Source organism: Crocuta crocuta, unplaced genomic scaffold, assembly GCF_008692635.1.
Source record: "Crocuta crocuta isolate KB4526 unplaced genomic scaffold, BGI_CrCroc_1.0 scaffold334, whole genome shotgun sequence".
Classification (NCBI taxonomy): Eukaryota; Metazoa; Chordata; class Mammalia; order Carnivora; family Hyaenidae; genus Crocuta; species Crocuta crocuta.
In genome coordinates this window covers 4,324,976-4,339,975 of record NW_027533260.1, presented here as the reverse complement: position 1 = coordinate 4,339,975, position 15,000 = coordinate 4,324,976, and the positions used below count along the sequence as shown (strand labels likewise).

At 53.7% G+C, this 15,000-nt stretch overlaps 1 protein-coding gene across 1 annotated transcript; it reads left to right on the top strand.

The window, feature by feature from the left end:
• The first annotated feature begins 13,410 nt into the window (after positions 1-13,410).
• CALM3 (calmodulin 3) lies at positions 13,411-14,500 on the top strand. The gene is made up of 4 exons (XM_077747046.1): positions 13,411-13,648; positions 13,814-13,920; positions 14,058-14,193; positions 14,323-14,500. The coding sequence occupies exons 1-4, from the start codon at positions 13,426-13,428 to the stop codon at positions 14,349-14,351; spliced, it is 495 nt and encodes a 164-aa protein (XP_077603172.1). The 5' UTR covers positions 13,411-13,425; the 3' UTR covers positions 14,352-14,500.
• Positions 14,501-15,000: the final 500 nt, after the last annotated feature.

The window sequence follows — 15,000 nt, the reverse complement described above, 5'->3', positions numbered from 1 at the left end:
GGTTTACATTCTTGGCCCCAACCTAGTCTGTTCATTTAAGCCTGTCCTTGAAAGGATCGTCTGAACAAAAAAGTCTTGTGAGTCTCCTAGAAATTGTTGCTATCTCTTGAGAAAAATAACCTCCCGGAGAAGACTGTAATTCTGATTGGTCGCCTTCTTTGATCATTTGTTGCCATGGTGACAACATCATCTTTCTATTATTAAAAGGAATAAATGCTTGCAGGGTTGTTGTTTTTTTCCCCTCCCTTTCTCAATCAGAAGATGATCGTTGCACATTTCTCCCGCCAACATAATGGGAATAAAAGCCTGTGATTCTACTCGATTTCTTATTTTTAACAAAGGCATGGAGAGGCCTGTGCCCTTCAAATAAATCAAGTGAAGCCCTCAGTCCTGAGCCCGGTCGGATTTGCACAAAAGGGGCCCTGAGCTGTGACCTCAACTTCACCAGAGCGCCCACTGGTGGGAGATGAGAGAACAGCAAGACTGGCTGCTGAGGAGACCCCTTCGGTCCATTCCTCTTGGGATCGCTCACCACCACCCCCCTACCTGGCCAGGCTTGCTGCAGAGGGCAGTGGGGACCCATCTCCCTAAAGATTCTGCAGAGGGTGGGGGAAATCCACTCCCGTCCTCAACACACACAAGGAACATTTACTACATGCCGGGGACTGTGATTTGCCCTCTACCCGGTGTCCATCCTCACTGCAACCCCTTAAGGGAGGAATTATGGCCACTCTCCTGTCTGATACGAGGACTTCAAAAACAGAGAGGTTAAGTCACTTGCCCAAGGTCACACAGCCAGAAACTGGAGGAGCCAGGAGTTATTTAAACTCAGGTCTCTCTGACTCTAGGCAGAGAAAATCAGCATAAACTAAGTGTTGGTGAGACCCAAAAGGCTCCTAATCCTCTCTCAGGAGGGACTATTCAGCACCTACTGGATGTGTCAGCAAGAGGCTCTCTACATCCAACTATACAATAGTCATGCTAACTCATGACTAATAGTTAATGCACTTTTACTCTGTGCTATGTTCTTGGCTGACAGTTTAGATGTATAATCTCACTAAATCCTCCTAACAAACTTAACAAGAATTTTTTTAAATTTTTTAAATGTTTATTTATTTTTGAGAGAGAGACAGAGTATGAACAGGGGAGGGACAGAGAGAGGGAGACACAGAATCTGAAGCAGGCTCCAGGCTCTGAGCTGTCAGCACAGAGCCCGACGCAGGGCTCGAACTCATGATCTAAGCCGAAGCCAGATGTCCGCTCAACTGACTGAGCCCCCCAGGCGTCCCCAGACTCCACTTCTTAATGCCAGAGAGAGGAACACGTGGGATGTGCCACATTGTTGTGGACATCTTTGGAAAATAAAATCTACCACATTTTTAAAAGTAGCATTGGTTAGCGGCGCTTGGCTGGCTCAGTCAGTGGAGTGTGCGACTCCGGATCTCAGGGTTTTATGTTTGAGCCTCACGTTGGGTGTAGAGATTATGTGGAAATAAAGTGTTAGAGGCGACTGGGTGAGTCAGTCGGTTAAGGATCCGTCTCTTGATTTTGGTTCAGGTCATGATCTCGCTGTTCGTGGGTTCAAGCCCCGCGTCCAGCTCCGGGCTGACAGCTGAGAGCCTGGAGGCTGCTTCACATTCTGTCTCCCTCTCTCTCTGCTCCTCCCCCACTCATACTCTGTCTCTCTCTCTCTCTCTCTCAAAAATAAATAAACATTAAAAATAAATAAACATTTTAAAAATTAAATAAAATAAAATCTCAAAAACATAAAAATAAATAAGGCAGTGTTGGGTAGAGTGAAACCTCTCACTTTCCTTACCCACTTTCTGGGAGGAAGATGAATGTCCTGCATTCTCTTGGCCTTGAAGTTCTAAGAATCCAAGAATTGAAGAATTGCTGTGAGGACAGAAAGTGTCATTTGGTGAGAGGTTATCTCTTCAGGGAGGATCCCTGGGCTGAGTCTTTTTATCGGGTGACTTACCAGAGACCTCTGGATAACGCAGTGGGTAATTCTGGGGGCCGAATGAGAATCAGCCCAAGATCAAGACCAAATAACATCAGCCCAAGATCAACCGCCCAAACCAGGCCAATGTTCAAATCTCAGCTTTGCAAATGTCTGTGGCAAACACCTGCTACTTTCGTGGCCACGTTTATCGGTCCATTGCAACCTCAGCTTCCTCACTGGTAAAATGGGAATCAAAATAATATCCAGCAGGGGTCGGGTGAGGCCTGCTGAACCAGGCGTGGACTAGACCAGGATCCAGAACAAGATCCGGTACTGGTGCGGCTGGAGCTGCCTGGGGCCCGCTGTGGCTGGCATCTATTTCCATCAGCGCCAGAGCCGCTCCCTGCCCCTGTGGGCCCATGAGCTGCTACAACTGGGTCACCCAGGCTCATGGTCCCTGTCCCCATCAGAACTGCCCACAAGGCAGGACGGGCATGGTGTGAATGGAATGAATGACAGCAGGGTAACCCAGAAGCACCCTCCCCCCAAGGTGGAACACACGATGAGCTCACGGAGTACACAGCCAGGCTCTCCCAAGAGCTGGTGTCTGGGACACCCTTTCTAGAAAGGAATAGCAGGTCCCAGAAATCTAGGCAAGTGGTTGCAGCCTGATGGCCGCAGACATGCACAGGGGACCTGGGAGGCATCTTTGGTGAGCATCGCCCCTGCCATGAGCAGCTGGGAGAGGGTCAGCAAGGGATCGAGATTACATTGTCCTACATTTCTGGGTGAGAAAGATAGGATGAGGGTTACAATGTACATAAAGACAGAAAGGCGCTAATGACAGCCTTGAGTTTGAAGAGCTCTGTACATCTGAGGACCCTGGGGTTCACACTGGATGGTTCTGGGGTCGCAGTCTTTGTGCAAACAAAGTCCTCTAAAGTTAGTAGCCCGAGGTTTGGTGAGAACTGATATTTACACCGGGTTGGAGTGTTTCCCCACAGATTGCTTGTTAATTACAAAGGGAATAAAGAGTAACTTTACAGCAAGAAACTTCACCATCGCCAGTATTAGGACAAACTGGACATCATTTACCTCCTGATAATGTACACCAAGGACACGGAGTTATTTCTACGATATTCATTTTTTAAAATGCATAACCTGGGGCGCCTGGGTGGCTCAGTCGGTTAAGTGACTTCAGTTCAGGTCATGACCTTGCAGTCTGTGAGTTCGAGCCCTGCATCGGGCTTTGTGCTGACAGCTCAGAGCCTAGAGCCTGCTTCAGTTTCTCTATCTCCCTCTCTCTCTCGGACCCTCCCCTGCTCACGCTGTCTCTCTCTCTCTCTCAGAAATAAATAAAACATTAAAAAAAAAAAAGAATGTTCTTCCATGTGATGGACAACTTAACTCTCCTCTTTTCCCCCCTCCCCCAGGATTTTCAAAGAAAAGATTTAGACTTCTACGTGGTGGAACTTTACCCCCACCACAGGCCTCTCTGTTGCTAAGCCAGCCTCAGTTTTGTCCAGGTGCTAAGTCACAATGTGCTCAAGGAAGGTGAGCCTTGCCCCCAAAGGCGAACCGTGATTGGCCTGAGCTTTGTTCCTGTTTGTTAGCGATTGGTTGAGGGGTGATCATGTGGCCCATTTGGGGCCAGTGAAACTTGAACGGATTGGGAGGCGGGTTTAATTTCTCTGATAAGAGGAAACAGATGAGCCCTACTCCTTTTCATCCTGACTTGGATTACTGCCTTGGGAAGTCACGTCTGGAGCTATGGCAACCACCTTGCAACCATGAAGCAAAGAGCCTGAAAATAGAAAACATTGAGGAGGTCAGACCAGAAGCAGAAAAATCATCTGAGGCCTTGGTTACATCATTGAGCTACTGAACCAAACCCGGGCTGACCCTGCCTCCTGACCTTCTATTATGTGAGATACTTTTTTTTTTTATTAATGAAAACTGAATATGATACAAAAAAATACAGAGAAGTGACTAGTTGTGATCGCTGAAGGATACGTGGAGCAGTCACTAAAACATAATGCAAAGAGGTAGAGTTAGAAAGACAATTATCAGGGGGCGCCTGGGTGGCTTAGTCGGTTAAGCGTCCGACTTTCGCTTAGGTCGTGATCTCGCGGTTCGTGGGTTCGAGCCCCGCGCCGGGCTCTGTGCTGACTGCCAGCTCAGAGCCTGGAGCCTGTTTCAGTCTGTGACTCCCTCTCTCTCTGACCCTCCCCTGCTCACGCTGTCTCTCTCTCTCTCTCTCCTGGAAATAAATAAAACATTTAAAAAAAAATAAATAAATAAAAAAAAAAAGAAAAGAAAGAAAGAAAGAAAGACAATTATCAGTAGCAATGAGCAGACTCAGGGCCGAAATCTTGGTTTCTAACATTCTGCAATAAAAAGAGGCTCTTGGAGAAACGGTTAATTCTAGGACTCCAGCAAGAAATGTACAAAATGAGCCTGAGATATCTTATAGTCCCAGAAGGTAAAGAAGTGCCCCACACACACACACACAAAGTGGGGGTATGCCAAAGAGATACCAGAGACAACTGAAAGAGTTCTCACTAGTCAAAGCTGGAAAAACTTGAGCAACAAAATAAACGATGTAGTATTGTAGTATAAGCTATAACATAAAATAAATATCCACAACTCCACACCGATATAAATAAAGTGATTGAATAAGTAAACAAAGAGGGGAGAATATGCAGATTTCTTTTGTGGACTATATGCTCAAAAAAATGTATGTAGATATTACCCTCTCAAGGAGATGGAGCAAAACTCTCTACTTCTTAGGTGTGGACTGTGCAGAGTGACTTCCTTCTGAAGAGCACCTATAGGGATGGAAGGGAGAACAGTAACTCTACAGTGGAAAAATCTGATGAACAACTATGTCAGCCAAGTGCTCGTCAAGGTTATCATCAATAGTGGTAAGTCCTGGACCCTTCCTATGATGTGATGAGAATGGCCATAATCTCAATCCATAATGAGAAAATATCAGATAAATACCAGTAAAGAGAGGTTCTACAAAAGACCTGGCCAGTATGCCTCAAAACTGTCAAGGTCATCAAAACAAAGAAAGTCTGAGACACTGCTATAGTCTAGAGGAGGCTAATGACATGATGAATAAAAGTGATGTGATCCTGGAACAGAAAAAGGACATTAGATAAACATGAAAGCCTGGATTTTGGTTAAAGATAATGTATCAGTATTGGTTCATTACTTGTGAGATGTGAGCAATGCTAACGTAAAATCAATAATAAGGGAAACTGGGTGTGGAGTCTGTGGGACTCTGTACTCTCTACAACTTTTCTATAATCTAAAACTATCCTAAAATATGAAGTTTTTATAAATACAGAGGAAAGAATGGAATAATAAACAACACACAATTTACCTAAAAGAAGATAAGAAAATAGGAACAAATAGGGGCGCCTGGGTGGCTTAGTCGGTTAAGCGTCCAACTTTCGCTTAGGTCATGATCTCGCAGTTCGTGGGTTTGAGCCCCGCATCGGGCTCTGTGCTGACTGCCAGCCTGGAGCCTGTTTCAGAGTCTGTATCTCCCTCTCTCTCTGACCCTCCCCTGCTCATGCTGTCTCTCTCTCTCTCTCTCTCTCCTAGAAATAAAAATGTTTAAAAAAAAAAGAAAATAGGAACAAATAGCAAATGGATCAAATAGAAAGTGCCAAACTTCAAACCATATGATTAATCACATTAAATATAAATGAGCCAAACACTCTGATTGAAATACAGAGATTGCCAGACTGGATTTAAAAAAAAAAAAAAAAAAAAGCAAGACCCAACAATATGCTGTCCACAAGAAAGACATTCTAAATATAGAGTCACATCAAAAGTAAAAGGGTAGAGGGGCACTTGAGTGGCTCAGTTGATTAAGCATCGGACTCTTGATCTCGGCTCAGGTCATGATCTCAGAGTTTGTGAGTTCGAGCCCCATGTCGGGCTATGCACTGTCAGCGCAGAGCCTGCTTGGAGTGCTCACTCTCTCCCTCTCTGTCCCTATCACGTTCGTGCTCTCTCTCTTTTTCTCTCTCCTTCAAAATAAATAAATAAACTTGAAAAAAATTTTAAGTAAAGGGGTAGAAAAAGATATATCATGAAAACAAAAAATATAAAGAAAATATAGGAACATGGAGTGTTTATATTGAGATCAGAGCAAGTAGACCTCAGAACAAGAAACTACCCAAAATAAAGAGGGTCACTTCATAATTATGAGCCATTTGTCAGGAACAATCAGAAATGTAGATGTATTGGGGTGCCTGGGTGGCTCAGTTGGTTAGGTGTCCGACTTCAGCTCAGGTCATGATCTCACGGTTCGTGGGTTCGAGCCCCACGTCGTCGGGCTCTGTGCTGACAGCTCAGAGCCTGGAACCTGCTTCCGATTCTGTGTCTCCCTCTCTCTCTGACCCTCCCCTGCTCACGCTCTCTCTCTCTCAGAAATAAATAAAAAACATTAAAAAAATTTTTTTTAATAATAGGGTCACCAGATTGTGGCATGGATCCACTGGACCTGGTGTAAAAGTCAATAAAAGGAAAGCTCATTTTATTTTTTTTTAATGTTTATTTATTTTTGAGAAACAGAGAGACAGAGACAGGGACAGAACATCAGCGGGGGAGGGGCAGACAGAGAGGGAGACACAGAATCGGAAGCAAGTTCCAGGCTCTGAGCTGTCAGCACAGAGCCCGACGTGGGGCTCAAACTCATGAACTGTGAGATCGTGACATGACATGGGGTTCAATTCCACAACCCTGGAATCATGACCTGAGCCAAAATCAAGAGTTGGACGCTCAACCGACTGAGCCACCCAGGTGCCCCCATTATTTCTGTTCTCTCTAAACAAACAAATAAACAAACAGATAAAAAAGCAAGCTCTTAAAATTAAAAAAAAAAAAAAGAGTGGGCTCTTCAGTCAAATTGCCTGGGTTCACATCCTGATTCTACCTTCTCCAGGGTGACCATGGGCAAGCTACTTCAATTCTGTTCTTGGCCAAGCCTCCGTACCTCTCTGGTCTCATCTAATTCCAGGGGCAATGAAACAGTTTCACCAAATGGAAAAAAAAAAAAAAAAAAGGAAGGAACAAAGCCTGAGAGAGGCCATAAGAATTAAACGGGCTAACCCACACAAAGTGCTTGGAATAGTGCGTGGAAGAGCGTAAGTGCTCAAAGATGTTGCTGGCAGTGTCTTGACTATTTCAGAACTCTAAGTCATTCAGGAGTTAAGATCTGCCTGGTAGAAATTCAGAGTTAAGAAAAAGAGAAAGACAGCGAGAAGGAGAGAGCATGAACCTGCCTACATTTTGCTTATTTGCTCAGTAAATGTTGAATGGGGTCATTGGCCTTCTATTTCAGGTCCAGTGCCGATGACCAAGACAGAGGTTAGCCTAGATCATCTCCACCGGGAATTCTTTGGTTACAAGTGACAAACATTCTAATTGGTTTGGGAGCAAGGGAAATTTTAATCGCTCGTGTAATCAAAATTCCCCCATGATGGTGTGCAGGTGGCCTCAAGAGTACTGGACCCGGGAAAGTAAATATCAACAGGGCTTTCACTCCAGGTCTTATTTGCTTCTCCCTGGGGTCAGGTTGGCTTTTTTCCTTAATTTTTATTCCTATTTTTGAGAGAGACAGACAGAGCGCAAGTGGGACAGGGGCAGAGAGAGAGAGAGTGAGAGAGGGAGACATAGAATCCGATGCAGGCTCCAGGCTCTGCGCTGTCAGCACAGAGCCCGACACGGGGCTTGAACGCACATGCCAGGCTTGAACTCACAAACCGTGAGATCATGACCTGGGCTGAAGTCAGACATTTAACCATCTGAGCCACCCAGGCGCTCCTCCCTGGTGTCACTTTTATTCTATCCTCCAGCAGTGGGAAAATGGCCACAGACAAACAGCTCTGGACCTCTTCCTTCAAAGCCTCACTATCCATAAGGAAAAGGCTTTTTTTTTTTTTTTTGGAGATTTTATTTTTAACTAATCTCTACACCCCGTGTGGAACTCCAACTTCAACCCCAAGATCATGAGTCACAAGCTCTACCAATTGAATCAGCCATGCGCCCCCATAAGGAAAAGGCTTCTTGCCCCCAACATCCGGACCCAAAAAACCCAGGGAAAGACTCCCATTGGTTCCCCCTACAGTCTGTTCCAGGTGGGACATCATGACTGGCCCAGCTTGACCTCCTTGCCCATCCCTCAGCCAATCTGCGGGGGCGCGAGGGGCGGGGCACATAAAGGAACAGCAGCTCCTACAGGTTTGAGTTTTGTTTTGGAGCTCCAGTAAACAGTTGTTGGCTAATCTTTGCATCCTTTTCCCTTCTGTGGTTAGAACCTTGGAAAGAGAAGTGCAAGACTCAGGTGGGTCTAGGAGACAGCAGGACAATGGTTGGGAAGTATGGTCTCCCCAGCCCGGCCCAACACAGGTCGCTGCATACAGCACGCGCCCCATTCGTGCTTATGAAGTGAATGAATGAGTGTCCTGTTCCCAGAGGCTGTCCTGCGACGGCCCTGATTTCATGGACTCTGAGCTGATCAAGCGTGAAGCGCGGATAGAGGTCCCGCACACCTGCGGGGCGTGTGTCGGGGCGCAGACGGCAGCCGCAACACGAGGAACCTTCGCGAGCCGAACCTTGAAGACCCCGCCAGCAAGTAGGGCCCAGTTGGGGGCGGGGCTTCCAGACCCCAGAATTTTGGGTTGCACCATCTTTCATCTGTTAGAGGGGAGAGCCGAGATAGTCCTTCTGCATCTTTCGCCAGCCCCGGTACCATTCCCCGACCACCAAGACGGTACATTTGCGTCTCTGATGGCCACACCGTTTCTCCCTTCGCCTCGTTACACCCCCCGGCTCCCCGCAGCCACAAACTTCAGGCTTCCCACCACGACCACGCAGTGGCTCGCCCCGGTTTGACGCATTGCAGGGAAGGCCGGACCAATCGGTGCCGTGCTCTCATTTCCGCCATGGCCCGNCGCGCCGCCGAGCGGTGCCCCTCCGCCGGGGAGGCCCGTGGACTGGAGCGCAGCGGGCGGGGCGCGCGGCAACGGAAAGTAGTCCCGCGGCCGAGGCGCGTGCCCGCGCGCGCGNGGAGCTCGAGCTGCTGCAGCTGCTGCCGCCGCCGGAGGAACCTTGATCCCCGCGTTCCGGACACCCCGGCCTCGCCATGGTGAGTGAGGCTGGGGGACCGCCCAGGCTGGGGCTCGGAGGCGGGCACGGCGGGCAGGACTCCCGAAGGGGCGAGTGGACCCAGAACCGGGGCTGTTGGGGCCCCGGCGAGCGCCTCTGGACCCCCTTCTGCCCGGGGGACCTTCGAACCCAGAGCGGGACATTTGGATCCCAGAAGGGGCTTTGGGGCTTCAAAGGCGACTTTTAATACCAGGTGGGGTGTTTAGACCCCAAAATGGGCACCCGAGCTCTCAGAGGGGACGTTGGAACCCGGGATGGGACATCTGGACCCTCACAGGGGGCGTTTGGACCCCAGAAAGGGCGTTTGGAGCCAGGGTGGGGCGTTTGGTCTCTGAGATGGGGTGTTTGGACCCCATGGGGGGGCGAGGTAAGAAACACAGGCTGGGGAAGGGGGGTATTTGGGCCCTGATGAAGACTTTGGATCCTAAAAGGATGCAGGGAAGGGAGCCNGAGGTGCAAGCAGAGGGGAGGAAGAGCCTGGGGTGGGCGGCAGCGGAGGTTAGAAGATGCTCTGGAAGCCTGCAGGGACTGAAAAGGATTGGGGTCGGAGAAGCGGTGAAGAGGGAGCGGCGAGGCCGGCCCTTGCCAGTGGTGGGGGAGCGGGAGGCCGCGTGCTTGATTTGGGGGGCGGCCAGGAAAGGTTCTGAGGTTACTGGTGGGTTGANGACTCTGGCTCCGGTGGAGGGAGGCCTGCGGGGGCGGGGGGTGTTGGAGGAGACGATGAATGACGGCCAAGGTGGGCCTCGATTTGGAGGTGGATGTGGGTAGCTCCCTGGAAGTCTCCAGGGAAGGGCCAAGGCAAAGACTCTTCCCCCGAGATGGGGAGGGGGCTGCAGAGGCCAAAGGGAGTGGCCACACGGTCCCCCCTCCCCAGGAGGAATGGGGCTGGGCAGGAGGCGCCCCAGCCCAGTGGGAGCCGGTGGGCGGAGTTGTTCAGGCCCCTCATTGCGCACTGAAGCCGCATGAAATGGGGGTGGGGGGGGCCAAAGTTTGGGATGCATCGAATGAGCCAGCCTTTCGAGCTTAGAATCTCACCCCGTCACCGCCCCTCTGCGACCCCGGAGAGCTGCTTTTTCCGAACAGGAGCCCCGGGTTTCTCCTCGTTCTGCACCTCACTCGTGCCAAATGACAGTGCAGTGCAGTGTGGCGTCGGTGACAAGCGGACGCCTGTTCCTGGGGCCTCGGGGTGGGGACTGCAGAGCTGGAACAGAGAGGGTCTCCAGAGGGACCCCTCTGTCGGCCTGAGGACCACTGGGTCCGCCCGGGGCCCTCAGCGAGCGCTGCTGTCAGTTCACGCTGCAAGGGCTTGCCGCGAAAAGCAGCAGACGAGCTCTTCCCTGCGCCCTGCCACCCACAGCCCCCACGGCCCCCCCCCAGGCTCAGCCTCGGCACCGTGCGCAGCCATCCTCCCTGGCAAGGCCGGGAGAACCAGGAGCCGCCGCTTGTATCAGATCTCATACTTGCTGACACAGGCCTGGTGGCTCCTCTTGCCGCCACCCCGTTTTCGCCCCGCTGGGCCTTGCAGAAGGGGCCCTGGGGCTCCGGCAGGTGCCAGGAGGCCCCCCCACCTCCCGGCGAGGACCTGAGCTGGGCACCAGCTAGTTTCTCTTCCCGTTTGTAATGGGCAAGGTACGGGTGGGACGAGCCACTGTGAACTGGCCTTGGACTTCGGCCTGGGCGCCGGGGCTCCGCCTTGGCCCGAGTGAGGGGCCCTGGCCTTGGTTTCTGATCTCATCTAACACTGCTCCCTGGCGTTGGCTGGGGGCTGGGTCACGGCAGAGAAATAATACCCTCTTCCCTCCCCCCCCCCAAGGCTTTTTTTTTTTTTTTTCCCCTTATCTGGCTGGAGACTAAGATGAGGGATAAGGAAGCAGTAGACCCGCTGGGTGATCTTGGAGACCGTTTTTGTGAAAGCTTAACGTCTTCAGATTTGGAAAGGGAAGAAGCCCCGGGGAGGGGCCCCCAGTGGTGATAGTTTCTTGGGCGACCAGTCTCGTGGGCAGCAGCCATGCTTTGAGATCTAGAGCAGATCTAGAACACGGAGTTGGGACCTTTCCTTCTTCGGGCAGGAGGAAGGGTCTCCTACTCCCAGGAGGGAGGAGGGAGCGCTTCTGACAGGTTCTATAGGCAGAGCCACGCCTATTTGCAGCAGCCCCAGCTCCCCCCCCTCCCCCCCCATGGCAGCTAGCAGGTCGAGGGTAGTAGCAGACAGGGGCCTGCAGAGCCCCTTCCGGACAGCCCAGGTGACCTGTCCCAGCCCCTGACGGTGCTGCCCAAAGGCTGAAAGAATTGGGCTTCTCGAAGAGGGGTGCGGTAGGGGTGCGGTAGCCCCCCGATTAGGCTGGCTCTCTCCATTCTAGGGCAGGGGAGGGGGAGAGAACGAGGAGCCGGTGGAATGGCAGTCCTCCTCCCCCAGACTGTTACTCTGCCCTCCTCTTTTCCCTTCCCCCTCCCCTGCCATTGCCGGGTGCCCATCCTCTCTTCTCGCCTTCCCCCAGCAGCCCCGAGGCTTTTTTGAAGGCAGTACGGAAGACTTCCTCTGGTCGTCCTGCTAACCTTCCGGTTAGACTTCGGACTTTTCCAGAATGGGCACAGGCCATGTTTTTCCTTCTCTACCTTCCTTCCTCCTCCCCTAGCCATCTCTTTTCTCTGTCATCATCGATTTCCCCTCCCATTCCGCCTCTTTGGGGCTTGGCCTCAAGTTCCTCTTCCCTTAGATTGAAAAGGAAAAAAAAGGAAAGGGACATCNGCTAGCCTGCAGAGCCCTGGTGCAGCAAGTTTGCATCAGTTTTGAGGGCCTCACAGCTCCAGCCGTGCTGTGGACATAGAGCCCCTTCCCCCGACTGTGAAAGCAAAGGAGGGGGGCAGCCATCTGGGCACCAGGCAGAGTGGCACCTTCTTGGCGACATTCACTAAAACCAGGGAGAGTGTGTGTATTGGCCGCCTGAGGCTGAATGTTGAGACTCAGCACCCCCCCCGCCAGCCCCTCCTGCAGAAGGCCCCTCCCCTGGCGGGTTCCCAGCACACCAGTGCGGAGGAAGCCTGTCCTGGCCTCTCCTCCGCCCCACCCCCAAGCCCCGCATGCAGCAAGGGCCGCCCGCCACCGGCTGGCCAGTCCCCAGAGCGGCCAGGACTGGAAAGGGTTAAAAACTGCAGCGAAGCCTTGACGCTGACTTCAGTCCTGAAAGCCTGTCGCCCTCCCCTCCCCGCTGCTTGCTGCAGTCCCCTCCCCAACATTTACCCTCCTGCCCAGCAGAAATGGAAGAGGGCACAGGACAGGACAGGAGCAGGGACATAGAGTGGCCGCTCTGGACTGACTGGGCTCCTCCAGGCACTCGGGAGACGGGGGGTCTCCGCCAGGCACTCAGGGCCGTTCAGGGCCCCCCGTTAGGAGAATTTTTGCCCGCTGGGTCCACTGTGCTCGGACTTGGCACCTCCAAATAGGTGACACAGAAACTAGCGAAGAGCCCAGACATCATCTCTCCGTCCTAGCCAAGGACTGGCCTGCTTTGGCGTGGAGCCTTCTAGAGCTGCTCTGTGGGGCCTCCAGGGCAACTNGGGCCCCGCCGCACCTGCCCTCCACCCCACAGCTCTGCCCTACGCGCCACAGGCAGGACGCTCTGCACCCCGTCCCTGTCCCCATCAGCAAACTGTCCACCGCTCACCCGGCCCACACCCGCTGGGAAGAGGCTGCCAGGCGTCTGTTCCCTGAGGGCTGGGGGTGGGAGCGCCAGGTGCCAAATCGGGCCCAGTGGGAGGGCAGCAGCCGCGCGCTTCTCTCCNCCCCTCTCCCTCCAGCCGCCCCCGCCCCCCCGGGCCCCCAGCCACGCTCTGCTGCCGACCACCCCCTCACCGCGTCACACGCGGCCACTCGCTCCTCGGGAAGCCAGCGGCGCGGCCCAGGGGACCGGCGGTACCGGTCAGGAGGGATGCGGGGCCGCCAATGGCAAGCATCCCGCAGCCTCCTCGTCCCTTCCCAGCCAGTTGACCTTGGCTGGCCCACTTCCGGTGAAGAGTTCTCTTGGCTTTTGTCCGCTCTATGACTTTAGTCCATTTCATCATTTGAGGGAGAGGCTGAGGCTGGGGCCCAACAAGAGCCGTAGAAGTCTCTGAGAGCAGCTGTCAGCCCGTGTGCCCCCTCTGTCCTCGCTGAGCTAGGCTGGCTGAACAGGTAGCTTCCCCCGGTACGCAGTAGGTGCTCAATAAATGTTGACCAAAAGAAGGGGTCTGCTCTGAGCGCTGCCGCGAGGGGCTCGGACCGGAACTGCAGTCTTGCTCTGGTGTCCTCAGGTGGGATGGGCTCCCTTGGCCTTCACCCACGGAGGGCTTTGCCCGTGGTCCTTGACTGCCGCCTCGTTCCCTCTCTTATCGCAGAGTTCAAGGAGGCCTTCTCCCTCTTCGACAAGGACGGAGACGGCACCATCACCACCAAGGAGCTGGGGACAGTGATGCGGTCCCTGGGACAGAACCCCACCGAGGCGGAGCTTCAGGACATGATCAACGAGGTGGACGCGGACGGTGAGCCCCGGGGAGGGGTGGACGGCCCCGCTCTGGGTCACCTCTCCTGACCACTGGGTGCCTTCCTCGGGGGAGGGGGTTGCGGAGGAGCCGGTGTCTCCCCGCCGGGGGCTCTGGCGTGGCCTCCCGAGCCCGGGCCGACGGCGCTCCCCTCCCCCTCTCCAGGGAATGGGACCATCGACTTCCCGGAGTTCCTGACCATGATGGCCCGGAAGATGAAGGACACGGACAGCGAGGAAGAGATCCGAGAGGCCTTCCGTGTCTTTGACAAGGTGAGCGGCCCTCTGCCGGGGCGGCTCCGGGGCCCAGCAGAGGGCCAGGTGGTTGCGGCCCGGGACACCTGGCCCCCGGAGGCCCCCTTCCCCGGCCGAGCGTGGGTGCCTGACGGCCCTCCCCCACCCCCGCCCAGGACGGCAACGGCTACATCAGCGCTGCCGAGCTCCGTCACGTAATGACGAACCTGGGCGAGAAGCTCACCGACGAGGAGGTGGACGAGATGATCAGAGAGGCCGACATCGACGGGGACGGCCAGGTCAACTATGAAGGTGAGCGGGCGCCAGTCGCAGCTTCAGGAGCAGGCCCCGGGTCCCTCCTGTCCGTGTCCGGTGGCTCGGCCGCGCCCCACCCCCCACCTCCACGCCCGCTGACCCCCTGCTCTCTGCTTCACCCCACAGAGTTCGTACAGATGATGACGGCCAAGTGAAGGCCCCTGGGCAGCTGGTGATGCCCGTTCTCGTGATCTCTCTCTTCTCGCGCGCGCGCTCTCTTCAACACTCCCCTGCGTTCCCCGGTTCTAGCAAACACCAGTTGATTGACTGAGAATCTGATAAAGCAACAAAAGATTTGTCCCAAGCTGCATGACTGCTCTTTCTCCCTCCCGGAGTCTCCTCCCCTGCCCCTCATCTCTTCCTTTCACCCTCCCCCCTCCCGTTCACATCTTCCGAGGCCTGATGCGTTCATAAGGCGGAGCCCCGTTCCCCTCGGGGGAGCCTCTGCCCCCCCCTCCAGCCCGGGTGGCTCTCCTCCGTTTTGGTTTGTTTCCGTTCGTGTGTCCTCTTATTTTGGGTGCTGGGGTGGCTGCCAGCCCTGTCCCGGGGCCTGCTAGGCAGGGGTGAGGCCTCGCCCAGACAGAGAGCATGCCTTTCGTTATTGCATGCAGCCAGCCCCGTGATTCCGTGTGCACATCCCAGCAGCCTTTGGGGGCAGGGGTGCCGAGAGCGGCGTTCTGGAAGGACCGGGGGGCGGGGGGGGAGTTGAGGAGTTGTGGTGTCGACCGGCTGTGGCCCAGGAGAGGGGCTCGAGGGGCAAGGGAGTCCCGGAGGCCGGCATTCTTTTACGGCTCAAGGGGGCCG

Coding starts and splice junctions, on each gene's coding strand:
- CALM3 (XM_077747046.1), top strand. CDS start 13,426: ATGGGCTCCCTTGGCCTTCACCCACGGAGGGCTTTGCCCGTGGTCCTT. Junction 13,921..14,057: donor CCTTCCGTGTCTTTGACAAG/GTGAGCGGCCCT, acceptor ACCCCCGCCCAG/GACGGCAACGGCTACATCAG. Junction 14,194..14,322: donor CGGCCAGGTCAACTATGAAG/GTGAGCGGGCGC, acceptor TTCACCCCACAG/AGTTCGTACAGATGATGACG.